This window comes from Neodothiora populina (assembly GCF_041146345.1).
Source record: "Neodothiora populina strain CPC 39397 chromosome Unknown canker_contig_16, whole genome shotgun sequence".
NCBI classification, from domain to species: Eukaryota; Fungi; Ascomycota; class Dothideomycetes; order Dothideales; family Dothioraceae; genus Neodothiora; species Neodothiora populina.
The window spans coordinates 1,472,991-1,489,551 of record NW_027191409.1 but is presented as its reverse complement, the minus strand read 5'-3'; the positions used below and the strand labels follow the sequence as shown (position 1 = coordinate 1,489,551).

Below are 16,561 nucleotides of genomic sequence, written 5' to 3'. Positions count from 1 at the left end.
GACTACATCAATGTCAAGACACGATCGATGGTCAGCACCAGAGGTGGGATGGATACGGTACGATCACGGATCATCAGGGCATGGAAAGGGTGGAGTGAGCGCAGCGCAGTGCAGCGCAGGTTGTACAGTCTAATAGGTAGGCGGCACAGCCTCCCCTCTCTCCTCTCTCCCGGATGGCCTTCCGCCTTCCCTTCTCGTGGTGCTGTTAAGATGCATGTGCACGATGGTCTTGGCAACGACGTCGCCGTGGTTTGGTGCCAGGAAACGGCGTGCGGTGAAGAAATCATGGCAGGGCTTTAAGCATAAATCTGAGGATCCACCGTCACTGATGTTGCGGTCTGGCAATCTGTGTACAGTCCCTCCGAATCTCTGGTGGCATTTTCTTTTGTTCCAGGGTTTCAATTCACACCGTCCCGGGAGCGGGATCCACTATCTCCCAACCTCCTCCACTTTGTCCTCTTCTTTTAACGCGAGTCACTGGACTGTACAGCATCTGTGCAATACAAGATGTCAAAGCACTTGTACAACTCGCTTATCTCTTCGAAAGCACGGCGAAGCAATCCGTAAGAGGAATCGCGTGCGCGTCGTCCGGTCAGGATAACTGTGTAATCCCTCCTGCTCTCTGCTCAGCATCGCCCAAGTCACTGCTTAGCCTCGATTTAGATACATATATTATATTCACCTTGACGTACATCTCTGAGCACTGTAACCTGGCCATCCACCCAAGCCTCGGGCGTTCAAAGAAAGCGCTGTCCTCGGCTTGATTATGCGCTGGGAGTGTCGAGGCGGTTGCCGCCCAATCGCATTCACCCATCACCTTTATTGCTGCGAGTACACTATTCGTACAGCCTCCATCTTGAGTTGCATCTTACTCGGCGATTCGATCTGACATTGTGACCTTGCCTTAATTACTTCCCAAGCCTCTCCGCACCTGCACCTGCCTGCGGCAACTCTCCACATTGACCCTTCACTGTAGACCTGACCTCACTTCCACATCATGCCTTCAATACGCGACGAGGAGCCTCGTCGACGCAAAAAGGACTATGACCGCGACTCGTCTTCGCGCATCTCCCATGCTTCACATCCATCACACACCTCACGAAGCAGGGACCGCCATCACTCGTCCAGGAAACCACATCGACGAAGAAGCTCCACCAGCAGAGACGGGAGTCCGGTCGGCAGCACCTCACGACTCGAGAGAAGCTCTCATGCCGACCTGGGCTCGAAATCGGGAAAGAAAGTGACCATGCTCGTTCCTGAGATGGAGCGTCGCTCGTCCATCGGCACGCATTCATCTTCTTATCCTTCCTTCTCCAAGGAACACAGCAGAGAGGCAGTGCGCAGTCGAGAAGACGTTCCTTCCTCCCGTCCCACCGGAGCCAGGTCAGAGAATGATGCACCGGCTGTTGACCCTTCCAGATCCACACCGCCTTCTAGAGCTCCCCCAAGCCCACCGCTGACGGAAGAAGAGAAAGAGGCCAAGAGGGCGGATGTGGATCGGAGCAAGAGACGGACAACCGACAAACTCAAGGCAGAGGCGCGTGCCTCTCGAAAGGGCTCGTCCGACGGTCTGCGCCCTTCCAGCAGCACCGCGAGCTCGCAGAAGAAGTCGTCATCGCACCGACAGAGGCTCTCTTCAGACGATTCCGACTCCAGCGACGTCTCTGACCGAAGTCCCAACAAGTCCAAGTACTCGGATTCCACGGGGGTGAGCAAAAAGACGTACAAGACCGAGAGGACGTCGGAGGAACGAGCATCCACCATTACCCAGCAGACTCAAGATTCACAGGCGACAGAAAAGAAACCCAGTCACCATCCGTCAGCACTCGATACGACAGAAGAACGTCCCCCTTTGCCCCCACAGCCGTCGCCGCGGGCCCCTCACTCAGCACACCATTCTGCGAACCCCTCCAGTGCGTCCCAAAACAAAGGACCATACGACTATTATGACGCTACGACAGCCAGCCATGCACTACACCAGTCCCATGGCATGCATCCTCCGCCGATCCCATCCTCCCGCCCCAGCAGTATGCCCCCACCTCCCGCTCCAAGCGCCATGCCGCCACCGCCGCCACCTATCATCCCGCCAGAAGTCAATCCACGTGTTGATTATTTGTTGGAGAACGGCGGTCTCCCCCGTCCTATACCTCGAAGCTTTCTGCCTCGAGTCGACAACCAAGGAGCTCAGAACTGGAGTGTCTATGCGTCTCCTCGTATGAATCAGGGCAGCGCACCGAACGACCTCGTCCAGCTTTTCGCACCAGTCCATGCGCGCCTGGATGATTATCTGAAGGTCATGGACAAGAGCGGCTCCATTGCCGTGGCTACCGGCTATCGCTCTGTCGCCAGAAGACTGCTCGATCGCGTTGCCACCGTCTTTGCTCGCGAGATCTCAAATGAGAAGTGTCACTGCGTCATGTGCACGAGCATGCCTTCTCCTGATGTGTCCGAAGAAGAAGAAAAGGGCATCAGTTGGGGCGAGATCTTGGAGTTCACTGCAGGCCGTAGAGAGCTTCCGCAGTGGCCACCCTTCACCATGTCCGGCGAGAGCGGTGGTCTTGGTATCACAAATGCTGAGCCCATGCAAGAGGTCGATCCTGATGTACCTCCCGAGTGGCGCACCCATTATCTGAGGCAGAACGCGAAGACCAAACGTGCTGTGGAAGGATGGCTCTTGAGGTCTTCCGACGACCCGACCAGTGCCCCTGCTGAAATTGATGATGAAACGTTGACATTTGCCATCACTACGCATATCGAGCCCGAGCGCCGCCCTCTGTTCATCGCTTTGAGAAAGGGCATGTCAAATCTTCCGCCTGCCGGCGCAGAACGATCCCACTTGCCGAAGAATGATGTTCTCACCAAAGTCTCGCTTGCGCTACAACGCCTCTACCGTTTGTCGAGTCCACCTCGCGAGGCCGAGTGCTGTCTGTACTTGCTGAACAACCAATACCTCCACAACACGCTAGCCACGATTGCTGCGGTGACCGACGGTGAATGGGACATTTTGATCTCTGGTCGTTTCGATGGATTCTTGATCAGTGGTGCCGAGACGCAGATGCCATCATCCTCCGCTTACTACGGTTCCGGCATCAACATCTCCCGCGGTCCCTCGCGTGGACCAACCGCCACTCCTTTGTCTCCAGGCCCTACTCCCTTTGCTCCTGGCGGTGCTCCATCTCAACGAGGCGGGACACCCTTCTCACCTCTGCGCAATGAATGGAGCGGCGTGCAGTTTCCCTCTCGCAATGGTACTCCAGCACCGCTCGGAAGCGCCGTTCTAGCCCCAGCACCGGTACAAGTAGACGAAGACACGGAAATCAGCGTGCTCGCCGAGATCGAGCGCGACATCCTGCGCGGCATGGACTACCTAGAGGACCAATTCGAAAAACTGCACTACCAAGCCGAAGCGGTACGAGAACGTCTCCGCGCCCGCGCCACAGGCCTCACTCTGACAGCGAAAGCCCGACGCGGCAGTCTCGCCTCCGAACCCGGCGTCAGGCTCGCGTCTCCGGTCAACGGCCTCGACGGCAGATTCAGCGGGCTCGCAGGCCCCTGGACGCCAGACCTCCAAGAAGGCACGTATCTCGACGACGGGCGCTCGGAGCTCGCTCCCGACGACTCGGCGAGTCAAATCGGGTATGGGTCTCGAAAGCACAGGAGGGACGGCAGGAGCAGTCGTGCTGCTAGGACGCCTGCTCCTGTGGTTGAGGAAGACGAGGGCAGAGATACCGTGGGTGATGATAAAGATAGGAAGAGCGGGAGTTTTAGGAGGCGGCGATGATTTGTTTTTCCTGTTCTTGATTTTGGTTTCTTAGGTTATGATATATGCGAAATGGAACGAAAAAACATGATTGGATGAGTGGGATTGGGTTTTCTACAGAACGAAGGAGACGTCACACACAGCAAGGAAAGGGACAGAAAGAACACAACACGACACGATAACGAGCCTAGCTGAGAAGAAAAAGAGATGGGACAGTGTGAAACAACAGAAGAAAGTAGAGAAAGAGTCAATTACTTTCTTCGCAATGACGTCTACGATACGCTCGAAATGACATTATTTGACATAGACACGACAAACGACCTGGAAATATCGCGGATGACGATTCTGATTCAATCTCCATCGTTTCCTTCGGAGAGGGGCGGGAGTCTATGAACAAAGACGAGAGATATGAGAGGAACAAGAGGTTGCGCAAAGCAGCACCACGAGACAAGGTGAAGGTCATGTTGCGTATTATGGGAGCAGCGGAGGCATTAAAATTTCCCCCTTCCTTTGCATTTCTGGTGTTTCCTCTCCTGCCATGCGCAATTCTTGCTTGCGTTCTCATCGTTTGCGGGTTAGAGTCATGCCAGTTCTTCCTACTGCGAAGTCTTGCGAATGGTCTAGACAGGGAAAATGAGGGAGACCAAGAGCCAGTCCACCTAGTCCACTCTTTCCGTAGATATCGCTTCCTGGCTCGGCTCTCAATGCTATCTGGACAGTGACTTGAGGACTTCCTGTTCTCCCTCATATGCTAGGACTGTGCAGGATCGGTCGATCAGTGTATAGACTACTGGTCACGGCATCTTCTTCTTCCCCGGCGCCGTCTTTGCTTGCTCCGGAGAGCAGAGAATGGCGCAGAGATGTAAGTTCGGGCAGTCGAGATCGTGGGTGTATTCGCCGAGGTAGAAGTCGTGAACTCTCTGCTTTTCTTTTGTCCTCTTCGAAGCATGGCGATGTTTGAGTCGTGGGGCAATGCTTGGCTTTTGCCTCACTTTTCTTCCCTCGTGCAGCATCATACTCGTATAATCTAATGCGCAAGCCGAAGACGGCAAATGCACCAGATCCAGCCCTCTACTTCTCCCCATCTCTCCATTCATCTCCCAGCCCAGAAGAGCCCAGAAGAGCCAAGACCAGACCTCAACGAAAACAAAAGAAAAGAACACCTAAACCAAATGCGAAGGCAATAAGAAATTGGCAATACCCTCCTTGACAGCATACTCATGCCCACAATTAGCACAGACCAACTTACCCTCTCGCACGCCCGTCTCGATCAGCAGAGTATGCAGGTCCCTGAGCGTCTGCGAGTCGTCGTCGGCGATTGATTCCTGCGTCGGCAGCGTTTCGGGCAGAGAGGGCAGGCCGAGCTGTTTTGCTTGTCAGTCTTTCTTGCACCTATCTATGGGTTTCCTTTTTTTCGAGACTCACCTCGGCTGCTAATCCCCTCATGACGTCCCAGTCCAGTCGCGGCACGACATTGCGGATGAACAAGGGGTTCAGCTCGAGTTCGATCTGCTCTAGCTCGGCGTCTTTGGGGTGTAGAGGGAAGGCGGACGCGGTTTGTTTGCAGGTTTTGCGGGCGCAGGTCAGGAAGTTGAGGGTTAGGAGCTTCATTTCTTTGTCTTCCTTTTTCCTTTCTCTTCTTCGTGGTTTTCTTTTCTTCTGCAAGGAGATTGAGGGTAGACTGAAGGGTCGTGATGGGCTGGTTGTGGGTTGCAGAAGTGGCCTTGGAGTTTGTCTGTCTATGTGGTCGTCTTGGATCTGCTATTTTCAGTACTCCTAGTCGCGTGCTTATTGTGTGTTGTGAGTCAAATGTGTGAGGTCAAGATTATTAGACAGCGATAAATGATCAATTGGGTTGCTAATTGGAGGTTTTGAGAAATCTCTGGATAAATCGCGAGGGCGTGGGGAAAAGCGATTGATTGATTGATTGATTCATGATAAGATAACAGAAGGTATATGCAGCTTGGCGAGTCTGTGGACGCCTCAGGCATCCATCGGTAGATCGCCTCACGGTAAGCGACATATTCGACGGACAATGTTCATCCTATATTGCTACTATGCAACATAGCTAGTCGAGATGTCCTGGCTCGGCCCATCTCACTCCATCGCTCAAGCACCCTGAGCAGCGTACTTCTCATACATCAAATCATAAAGCTTCAGCTCGTTCAACGCATCCGTCGCCGTCGTCTTGATCTCCTTACCCTCCACAAGACAAGCCCAGAGCTCTCTCATTTCAGCCGTATAAGCGTCCTCGTACGAGCTCAACATCTCGCGAGTCTGAAACTCTCCAAACTCATTCATCTCCGACACCTTGACGTTGATCGGCAACCCCTTGACGTACGGCGAGTCATACTGGATCGAAACCCGTTTCTTTTCGCCATACACAGCCAGATGCGCATCGAACTCGGGAACGCCGTCGATGCCGGACTCGTACGTCACGAAATACGCGTCGTCGCTCGCGCCGCTGCGGTTGCGCATCTTGAAGATCGCCGAGTAGAAGGGCTCGTTGACGGATACGCCGACTACTGATTCCGGGAACCCCAGGGCTTCGCGCATGAGTGAGAGGTCGTGGGAGCCTAGACTTCCGAGGAAGCGGCAGTAGTCTATCTGGGCTTGGGTTGGGTTGGGACCGAAGTTTTCTTGCAGGAGTGCAGATAGTCGCTGGTCGCGCTCGCTGGTTGCGGCGGGCGAAATGTCGGATGTGTTTTTAACTTGGAAGGTGCCGGATTGGTCTACGAAGCTTGCGTTTGCTGTGGGGTTTTGGTGTTTAGTCATTCTTGTCTCTGTTCGGTAGTAATGATGATGCATACATGTGCTATGGAAAGAAGGAAATACTCACGTCCGCTAAAGTCTCTAGATCTCGCATACAAGATCTTGGGGATAGTCTTCAACTCTCTCATGAATGCGTTCGTAAACGACGCCGCATATCGTCTCATGTAACCCACAAAGACCTTCTTGCCACCAGACTTCGCTTCGGCATCTATGATTCTCTGGGCTGCTGCTCTGGACAACGTTATGGGCTTCTCGATCATGACATCTTTGCCGGCTTCGAGAGCTGCTATCGTGTAGTCTGCATGAGAATCATCCGATGTCAAGATGAAGACAACGTCGACATGGGCACTGGTGATGACTTCAATCGGGTTCGTGGTTGATTCGGGGATGTGGAACTTCCAGGCGCAGTGGTCTGCATTCTGTGTGTTTTGTTAATTTCGTCACTTTCAATCTCCCGTCTATCCCCTCTTTCCCCTGCCTCCCATTTTTCAGATTCAGAGTATTCAATCTCGAAAGTCAAAATCTAACCTTTTTCGAAATGTCGCAAATAATCGATACAGAGTAGAGATGGGCGAGCAGAGACAACACTGGAAGATGGATGACTTGAGCCACCTCGCCCGCTCCCACAATACCAACACGGAGCTTCTTCTGTTCGTCGGCCATGTCCGTCTCTTTCTTGTATCTCAAATCCGTTCTTGTCAAGCTGTAGAGTCGATCCGGAAGACTCGCCCTCTGTCAAGACCGCCTGGTGTCACAAGATGACGTCAATCTCTGCACAACATAACAGAGACACCGAGATGCTGCCTTTGTGGAAGAATATGAATGCGCTTTGTCTTGCTAGATTCGTACTTCCACTGACTTCCCGTTGGCTATACTAAAGTACTGTATGGCAGCTCACATGTAGAGTTTGAGTCTCATACAATCGAGGGTGCATTGTTCCTTTCCGCCATGATGCACTCTGTACACAGCTATACAGCTAGCCGACGGGGGTTGTTCTTACAGGCATGAGCAACATTGATACTACGACTGACTTACATGGCGGAGGACCATATGCTCATCCATTGACACCCTCAAGACTCTGACCGCGCAAATACTCGAATCTATATATCTTTCGAGACCGTGGCCGGCGTGCCTCACATTGTCCTAGTATATCACGGCTCGGCGTCTTGGCCTGCCTTGCTTGAGTCGGCACCTTACCTGAGGACAGACTCTGCGGTCTCGAACCCATAAGGACTACACATGTAAAATCGGCAATTACACTATGACAGTCTCATCCTTCGACAGCTCAGATGCACAGAATAGCAAAAGTCCCCATGTAGCCAGTGACCTTTATCCATGACCCACCAAAAATAGCCCCAAGTGTCTCGAGCCAGTCGTCTCTTGCACTGCTACTGCCGACCGCGGGGGGCGCAGCCGAGGCTTCGAACCCTTGGCCGACGACGGACCAAATTCGAACAAAGGACCAAAGATAGGCACAACCATCGCATCGATCCTTCGGTGCAGGAGAGGAGAACACAGATATCAGGTAACAAGAAACCCAGATAAAGCGCAGATAACAAAGGATCAGGTGAAGAGATAAAAATGGTTAGGATGTATCAGGAGAAATGGTGAAATAATAGGTCGCATTATCTCCGTGCGTCAAACGTATCTGAGTAGGGTGACTGATAGATAGCCTCTATCGTGGGCTACCACGAAAAGGTAAGACGTGATCCTTTTGTAGCGGTATAAACAGTGTACAAATTACAAGTATACCAACATCATATTGCCTTCTCTTATATATACATCTCTTCTCCTCCATACCCACATCCAGTCGAAGAAAAGCGTGTATAAGACGCTCTTTCCACACTAGATCAAGCGACAGAGGAATCCGTACCACGTCCACCTAATATCCGAACATCCTCGACTCCAGAATGCCAGCAATGAAAGAACCCCCAGCAGCAGACGCGCCCCGCGCAATAACACTAACCTCCTCCGAACGCGCCGCTGGCCAACTAAACCACGCGAACCTGCAGCGGGCACTCGAAGGCCTGCACCAAGACGGCCTGCTTTTGCTCAAACAAGTCGTCGACATCGCGCACGTGGACCACCTGCGAGAAGTGATGAGCGAGGAGACGGCGGAGATCCTGAAGAGCAACGAGCGAGGCGGGATTTACAACCAGGGCGTGCAGTCGAATATTCTGCAGCAGATGCCGCTGGAGCGCGAGGATTGTCTTTTCGATGATGTTTATTTTAATCCGTATATTATTCAGATTGCTAATGCGTGAGTTTCTCATTTCTTTTTTTTCTTTGCTTTCTGGCTTTGTGGTTTGAGGGGGGGGGCTACTTGCGCTTTGTGTATCGGAACAGGAATCCGAGGCTCATGGCAACGATAGATATCTCGGAACGAAACCCATCTGGAACTTCACGACGGGCAATAACGCTCTGGCTAACACAAAGGGCATGAGACAGCCCGTCCACAAGGACATCATGTTCGAACACCCGACGGTACGTCCATCCAATTCCTTGATGTATCAAATTCGTCCCCCAGTGATGACAATATTGACCGCCAAAAAAAGTGCCCCTTCTACTTCATCGCCAACCTGCCCTTGACGGACTTCTCGCCCGCAAACGGCAGCACCGAGTTCTGGCTAGGCTCGCACGCGCACACGACGTCAGCGGATCAGACCGCTCGCGTCGAGGGCAATGCCGGCCAGAGACCCGGCGACCCAGACTGCAACGTGAGGCCTGAAGTGTACGAGCGCCGACGGGAAGTCCAGCCGCCGATCCAAGTGGTGGCGGAGAAGGGCGATATGTTTATACGTGATTTGCGCACTTTCCACGCTGGCATGCCGAATGAGAGTGATGAGGATCGGATTATGGTTGCTGTGGGGTATCAGGTATGTGTTTGGATTCTGATGCGCTCTGGACGGATGAGCTTGTGTGTACTGACGTGAATTAAAAGGCTCCGTGGTACCCCAACTGGAGGCAGCAGTTGTATCTCCCGCACAAGCACGCAAACTTCTTCATGCGCCACGGAGGCCAGCCTGTCGAGGTTCGAGCGAACATGCTCGAGGACAAGGATCTGGACCAGTTGTGGAAGAATTATGATTTTAACTTCCGTCCTTCGGTATAGGCAATTCTCCTTTCGAATCTTGGTCAATTTGAAGTATCGCCGCGTTAGTCGTGGTGGCGTATCAAAATTAACATTCATAAAAGTCAAACAATGTTCGATCTTCTTGAGGAAAATAGTCCAAGTTGTGAGACGTCTGGAATGTAGAAGACAGTCTGGCGGACTCCCTTATTCCCGATTGCAGAGGATACGACATCTCCTTTGTCTACCTTACACACTACTATTATCGCCTACCAGGCAGTCCTCACTTGTCCTTGTTTTCGGGCACTGACTGCGGCTCGTAGGTGCCTTCCTTGCTTCCGTCAGCATTTTCTCCTGTCCAGTCATCGTTTTTGGCCGAAGCTTTTTGAGGCTGGCAGCTGGAGCAGCTTTCTTTGCCGCACCCTCCGCATTCAGCGCCTGCCTCGCGTCTGACTTTCAGTGTGAATTCTTTGATGGTTTCGTCGTCTGGTCGTTTGTGAAGCCACACTTCCTCTCCTAGCGTGCCACCTTCCTGCCGAACCCTCGCTTTGGCCATTTTCCGGGCAAATCCAGGAGTGATGCGCCACCAGAACTCGTGAGGGATGCTCAGTCTACCAGCTATCCACTTCTCGTCTGGCATGTGCTTTTCTGCCGTCGGTATCAGTTCCAGAGGTGCTTCTTCCTCGGTAAGAATGCCCTCCTGCGGGAAGGCTTCGATCATTCGATCCGGAAGGCCGGGCATGACCATCTTCAGGAATTCAAGCGATGCGTTGACGTTCACATCAATGGCTCTCTCTGGATTCGCAGTCATCTTGAGGGCCGCAGAACATACGTGGGGGTATAGTAGAGAGAAATCAGACTGGTTTACGTGTACCGTGCCTCGAACTGTCATGAGCCAGGATGGGTATGGGCTGGCCTCGTCGATCAAGGATTCTACTAGCTTGTAGTTCTTTGACCAGTAAGTAAATGCTTCAGAGTTGATTGCCAGCACAGGAGACTGGATGCGATCATCCATTTCCGATGGCGGACGGGTGCCCTCTCTTGTTGCTTGTTAGCGTGCATCTATAGCTGTTATACAAATGTTACTCACCCCCATATATCATAGATGATGCCTTGCGCGACCCATTCGAACCGTTTTCGGTGCCTGAGGATGTCTGTCACTGTAGCTGCGCCAAACGAATGACCCGCGGCAACGGCGTTGTTCATCTGAACACGATCCTTCCACTGCGTCCAATCTACGCCATCGAGTCCACGACTACTTGAAGCCATATAGTTCTTTCGTCGAAGATTCTTGGTGGCGACATCTGCACCCTTTCCGCTGTTGATAGTCCGGAGGATCTCGTAAGCTTCTTCAATCTCAGCCAATCTCAGATCGATCTGCGCAGAACGGAGTTCGTGATCGACACCCTTTTCGTTGTTTGGGGCTGTATCCCAGGGATTATCTTTCGTCGTGTTAGCTACTAAAATTACACAAATCAATGGAGTCAATTCTGACCTTCGGGGAAAATATAATCCTAAGTTGTATCAGTTGATGGTTCATCAGCAAGTGGCAGGCTGTGCGATACTCACTACTATGTCATATTTCGTTTTCAAGCCCTCTTTCCGCTTTTTCTTCAAATTCTGGTGCGGGTTCTTCTCGTAGTCGAGGTTCTCGTCCAATTTGATTTCCTGGTTAAACGGCTGATTGACATAGGTTCTAGGCCCTGAACCATCCCTATGTTCTAGCGCGACCACAACGAACCCATAACTTGCAAACTGATGATTGTCAGTATGGGAGGTCTGTTGTGTACGCAGGAATCCCACATACCTCGCCACAGACACTTGAATAGCAAGTATCTGTGCCACCTAAACCATGACTGAAGATCATCAACGGAAATTTTGGCGGCGGATCATCCTTGTGCGTCTCAGGGCCAGCTGAAGGCTTCGAATTCGGGGGTAAGCGGTCTGATAAAGGCGCATTCCTCCAAGCAGGCAATTTGGTGAATATTGTTGGAATGAACATTGGCATTCCAAGATTACCTAGCTTTGCGAAATGACTGTATCCTTGGGCCATTCTCAGTCTTGGTCGACCCAGCCACAATTGGCGTGAGACTTTGGTGTCCGAGTCCGGAGGTGATGCTGGGTAATACATGGTGAAGAGGACCGTCTTCAATTGCAATGGATGCTCGCCATGCCGCTTGATATGTGAGAAAGTACGAGGTTCTCGCACAGCGACTTCGATCTCCATCGTTCCGACCTAGTAGAATATTAGGCACATCCCACAGCCTTTCACTCCAATACTCGGTTCGTGCAGCATACATGATAGGGACCTGAATAATTCGGCAGTGATCGCACAGGAAATGCGATTGTGTCTCGCAACCCTCGCGGAGGACGAATCTTCGGCTTCTTCGCATTTGGCACTTTACTCGTCCGTTGTCCTGACGGAACACCGCCCTGTTCCTTCTTCGCGCCAGATATCCACGGGACGACCATTGTGATCGACTATATATCGGCCAAGCGAAAAGCGGTTTATCCGGAGGTTGCAAGCCCTCAACACTCGCTGATCAATCACGTTCGACGAACAGATGTATTTGCACAGATTTTCTCAATGCATTGGCATGAAAGCACAAAAATCCCCATAGGGGGTTTGACTATATGTTCCTCGCATTTTGAGGATTCCACTCCAATATAGGATCGTCCGCGGACTGTAGATGTATGTCATTCCTACTTCGACTTTTAGGTTGATCGGGCTAGTTGAGTTTCACAGCCACTCCGGACTGTCGCGGTGGGTGCATGATGTCACACTTCCTCATGGCGCCGCGGATATCGAAGATTCCAATGCAAATCATTCGGGGTGTCTACCTTGCCTTTCTTGACTCAAATTGCACGCATGGCCTTCATCTGCGGTGGTAGATCATATGTTACTCGCTCCAATTCGAGTAACGGCCTTTTGAAGTACAAGTACTATGAGGTTCGCAACGAGCGCCGTAGTGGTCAGTGCATGCGATTCTATGGGTGTATCGAACACCACAGGAAATTTCGGCTGAATCAGCAGCTGAACTCAAAAATTGTGTATTCATGTATAGGGTATAGTGCATGATAAGGTCAGATAAAGCTAAATAAGCCCATGGGACCGATCCTCGTGGAAACCAGAGTACCTTACATGGACCACGAGCATATCTTCTTGTACCCTTTCCGAAAAGATTGTTGAAAGTCGCGCTCATCAACGCCGCCTGGGGATATATTCGTAAAGAAAGCAATTAAAACGAATGACTGTACAAATGACTAGGTAGCCATGAATCTTGACCTACACCCTGCCCTCCATATTGGGAAAGTCCATCTGCCTTGGCGCCACCGTCGGTGAATTAATTGGACTTGAGTAGGCGCCTGGGATAGGCACCGACTCGTACACTCGCTCGCCAGGCGCTGCGGCAACGTGTTCCTGCTGCTGTTCTCTGGTCAGAAGCGGCGATTGTGGTGCCATCGCTAACGAGTTATCGTTGTGGTGAATAGGTGTGAAACCCGCTTGCTGCATTTTTGGTGTGGCGCCGTGGACCTTGATAGGTGGAGGTTGCAATACAAATGGCTTCGGTCCTGGTGCTGGGCGGGATGCATCGACATATTGCACGTTGCCACTTTCCGATGGACCCTCTTCCACCTCGGGTAGCGCATCGTAGTAACTGACAGGCGCTTTCCAGCCACCATCTCTGGCGCTGTAAGGTCCGTTAAGACCTGGGGTGTTGGGAGCTGACCTAGATCGCAATTGTGCGAGGTAAAGATCGGATCGAGCGGTATCTCGTTTCGCCATTGACTTGCGAAGCTGTCGCTTGGAATAGAAACGGTAGAACACGACTCCGTAGATGGCGATGGAGATGGTCTCAACGATAATCTCAATGACGCAGCAGACCAGAGACCAGTTCTGGAGACGGCAAACAAGCGTGTATGACACGTCTGCCTCGAAGAGATTCCTTCTGGTGTTGTCTTTGCACGCCCATCCCCAAAGATCCTTCGAGTTGCCGCCCTGTTTCGCTCCATTCAAGATACCTGCTCCAATACCCCACATGACGATGCTGAAGACGAAGAAGCCACATGCGAAAACAGTGTAGTAGACTGAGACCTTTTCGGCTCGCTCATGGCCACCTCGACAGTATGAGGCAAGGATGATGACGGCAAATGTCAAGGAGATACACGAGATCACCAACAGGACGATCTGGGCCCATGGGTTTGTGCCCTCGGCCCACGGCGGTAGGTTGTTGCGTGGCGGTATAGCCTTCGTCGCGTTGAATATCGTGAAAGTAGCCCCGAGCATAGACAGAACGATAAGTGAGCAGGCAAAGTTCAATCCACGGAGGAGGAACTTTGCAATACGAACTCGAGTTTTCACTTTCTAGCACAGAATGAGTGAAAGTTACAGTAAAGGTGGAATCGATGGACTCACCAGATCTTTAGCTTGCTGCTGCTCCGTCAACGCCTCCTCCTTCTCTAGTGCTTCTTCCTCATCACGAGTAGTTTCGGGTCCAAAGAAAGCACTTCGGGAACTCTTCGGTGGGGCGCCCGGAGTCTTCATCGCACTTTTCAGGGGCGGACTCATCATGGGCATTGAGGGACCAGACGTCTGCGGTCTGCCCTGTGGCAATCTTTGGTTGTCGGTTTCCTCCATCTCGATAGACAAGTGTTTTTCGTTAACGTAGCCGAAGCCGATATCCGCTGGTTGCGGTTGTGGGGCGTAGTGATTTGTCGCAAAGGTCTGCAAGGGCAGCTGTACCGAGGTCGGCTCAATGGGCGAGTGAATCGACGTCGCCTCTGCGAACCGAGCAACTCTGGGTGTTCTCAATGATGAAAAGGACGAGTTCAGTGAGGATCCGGACGACGTCCGCGTTTTCTCTGGTCGTGCTGTGACTGTTGGGTCTTTTGTGTCGTTGGCAGACATTTTCGAATACCACCACCAGGAAGAACAGCTGACGTGAGATGACGATGGGTGATAGATGATGCAGAGCAGGAATGGGGGGAAACAGTATACAGATGCAGAGTCCAGCTCTGTCGTTGTAGGGAATTGAGATCACGCTTGCTTCACAGTTGCACCATCAAAAGAAGACGACAGGACTTTGAGAATGGTGCGCTGGAGTTTAGAAAGGAAATAGGACATGATGAGTAGACTGAGGAGCACCTGATGTCTTGACATGGCGCTTAGACTTGATGATGATCGGGTCAAGCAACAAAATGGTAGCGCCCAGTTGTGAAGCTGAGCGCAGATTGGGTCCTGCAAGTAAAGGGCGGCTACGTACCATATGTTGTTGCAATCCTGTGAGGCTGGCTCACTTCGTGATAGGCTAAGGCGAGCTGTTTGTAGCCCTAAAATAGATGAAGTACAATGCTGGGGATGTTGGACTTTGGAGAATACTGCAGCTCAGCATGCAATACACAAGTGCTATTCTGAGCCTCTAGAGGATCTTCTGACAGCAAGCTGAGGGGGGTGGTACCATCTAGCAGTAGAGGATCGACAGAGAAAAGTGAGAGTCGAGGAGACAACGACGACGCCATTACCACTGTGTTCTTTACCGTGAATTACATATTTGGTGCCAGCATTCTCCAGGAGAATGCAATCGGACACTCTTCCAATGAAGTTGCATATACTGGTCATACTCAAGCGCCGACACAATGATTACGTGACAAGGCATGCATGGTCCAGAGGTAAAGTCTGACGGCCACGCTTGCGATGTGCATAAGTGTAGGTGTGAAGACATGGATGTAAGGCCAATGGGGCGTCGACAAGCTGCTGCGGTGAGGTGACGGCACATCCCGAGCGCTTACTCACTTGCCTCCATCACTGCGATCTTCGCTCCTTGACCCAATCATCATCTTCCAACAACGAGCGCCATCCATGTCCCTCTTGATGGAAGTATCAGATTTTGCAGCTATGGGGTCTTATCTTCTCTTGATTGGGCATCTTACATTCGTGGTATACAAGATCTGGTCCGTTTAGATGACGGAGTAACTTCGCATATATCGACCTAAAGCATCCAGCGACGATTACTATATCCGTGTACGCAGTCATACTGCAAATACGGTACGCGGAGATCGGCATCACTGTCCTCTCTATGCTGAAACAAAGATCAACTACGTATGAAGCATTTGTGCAACAAAGGCTTAATCGATCGTCCAAAATTGAGAATTCCCACTAGAGGTGGAACGATAATAGGTGCAGATGCAGAAAGCTTGTCTTTGATTCGATGACTACCAGTTCACATGCTCTTACTTCTCATCCTCATTCGCGTAGTTGGCGCTTTAATGTATGTACTCACATATAGTATTCGCTAAGAAGCGTGTCAGATCTGATCGAGCGGCTTCATCACAAGTGTCAGTGATATGGAGAAGAACTCTTGTTCATCTTCCCATACAACGAGACAACGAGACAACATCCGACGATGATCCGAAGGCGCTCGATGCATTCGACCTCGTTGCGTCTTCGCTTGCGCTAGATATTGACATCTCTGAGGCTGAAAGGTCCGGCGGAGAAAGGCTATGCGAGGCGCTGAAAGCTCGAATCTCACGAACAAGATCTGCGTAGGCGGTGCTGTATGTCAGTGGCTGTCCCGTTGAGCGGTCTCTATCACCTACAGATGGCTTGCGTACTGCAGACTGGTCCGAAGTGGCACTTCTCTTACCTCTGTCGCGATCGCTGAGATGGTTGAAGTCGCTTGCTGCATGTTCCCTCAATGGCGTCAAGGGTTGCCTGATGATCTTGGTTGGATTTTCCGTTCTGCCAGATCGCGACGATTTCCTACGCCGGCTCGATGATGCATACATGTCGATTCGAGGCTCGTGTTTGAGGTCGCACCTGCCATCCTCACAGTCACAATCAGTCACCTCGATCACTTCATATAGATCCTTGCCTGAGCCGACGATATCACCGACATGGTAGCTTTCGCCGCGTTGGCTGCCTTTGTTCTTTGGACTTGCTGCGACAGGGGGCAGTAGAG

The 16,561-nt window shown here is 51.7% G+C and overlaps 6 protein-coding genes across 8 annotated transcripts; 2 read left to right on the top strand and 4 right to left on the bottom strand.

The window, feature by feature from the left end:
- Positions 1 to 997: 997 nt before the first annotated feature.
- On the top strand, positions 998 to 3,781 carry AAFC00_003831 (uncharacterized protein; the record flags this gene model as incomplete). The annotated part of the gene is made up of 1 exon (XM_069343361.1): positions 998 to 3,781. One exon carries the CDS (start codon positions 998 to 1,000, stop codon positions 3,779 to 3,781), a length of 2,784 nt encoding a protein of 927 aa, XP_069201190.1.
- A 1,142-nt stretch (positions 3,782 to 4,923) lies between these two features.
- AAFC00_003830 (uncharacterized protein) lies at positions 4,924 to 5,371 on the bottom strand (the record flags this gene model as incomplete). The annotated part of the gene is made up of 2 exons (XM_069343360.1): positions 4,924 to 5,124; positions 5,186 to 5,371. 2 exons carry the CDS (start codon positions 5,369 to 5,371, stop codon positions 4,924 to 4,926), a joined length of 387 nt encoding a protein of 128 aa, XP_069201189.1.
- A 498-nt stretch (positions 5,372 to 5,869) lies between these two features.
- On the bottom strand, positions 5,870 to 7,195 carry AAFC00_003829 (uncharacterized protein; the record flags this gene model as incomplete). Its single annotated transcript, XM_069343359.1, has 3 exons — positions 5,870 to 6,510; positions 6,600 to 6,951; positions 7,061 to 7,195. 3 exons carry the CDS (start codon positions 7,193 to 7,195, stop codon positions 5,870 to 5,872), a joined length of 1,128 nt encoding a protein of 375 aa, XP_069201188.1.
- Positions 7,196 to 8,442: 1,247 nt separating this feature from the next.
- Positions 8,443 to 9,644, top strand: AAFC00_003828 (uncharacterized protein; the record flags this gene model as incomplete). 2 transcript variants are annotated; one of them, XM_069343358.1, is made up of 4 exons in its annotated part: positions 8,443 to 8,792; positions 8,905 to 9,016; positions 9,088 to 9,408; positions 9,474 to 9,644. In XM_069343358.1, 4 exons carry the CDS (start codon positions 8,443 to 8,445, stop codon positions 9,642 to 9,644), a joined length of 954 nt encoding a protein of 317 aa, XP_069201186.1. The 2 variants fall into 2 exon arrangements, with proteins under 2 accessions (XP_069201186.1, XP_069201187.1); XM_069348467.1 differs by having other exon boundaries at positions 8,452 to 8,792.
- Positions 9,645 to 9,885: 241 nt separating this feature from the next.
- AAFC00_003827 (uncharacterized protein) lies at positions 9,886 to 12,074 on the bottom strand (the record flags this gene model as incomplete). Of its 2 annotated transcripts, XM_069343356.1 has the most annotated exons (6): positions 9,886 to 10,642; positions 10,693 to 11,044; positions 11,098 to 11,116; positions 11,172 to 11,357; positions 11,410 to 11,838; positions 11,901 to 12,074. In XM_069343356.1, the coding sequence occupies 6 exons, from the start codon at positions 12,072 to 12,074 to the stop codon at positions 9,886 to 9,888; spliced, it is 1,917 nt and encodes a 638-aa protein (XP_069201184.1). The 2 variants fall into 2 exon arrangements, with proteins under 2 accessions (XP_069201184.1, XP_069201185.1); XM_069343357.1 differs by lacking the exon at positions 11,098 to 11,116 and having other exon boundaries at positions 10,693 to 11,062; positions 11,168 to 11,357.
- Positions 12,075 to 12,888: 814 nt separating this feature from the next.
- Positions 12,889 to 14,511, bottom strand: AAFC00_003826 (uncharacterized protein; the record flags this gene model as incomplete). The annotated part of the gene is made up of 2 exons (XM_069343355.1): positions 12,889 to 13,968; positions 14,020 to 14,511. 2 exons carry the CDS (start codon positions 14,509 to 14,511, stop codon positions 12,889 to 12,891), a joined length of 1,572 nt encoding a protein of 523 aa, XP_069201183.1.
- Positions 14,512 to 16,561: the final 2,050 nt, after the last annotated feature.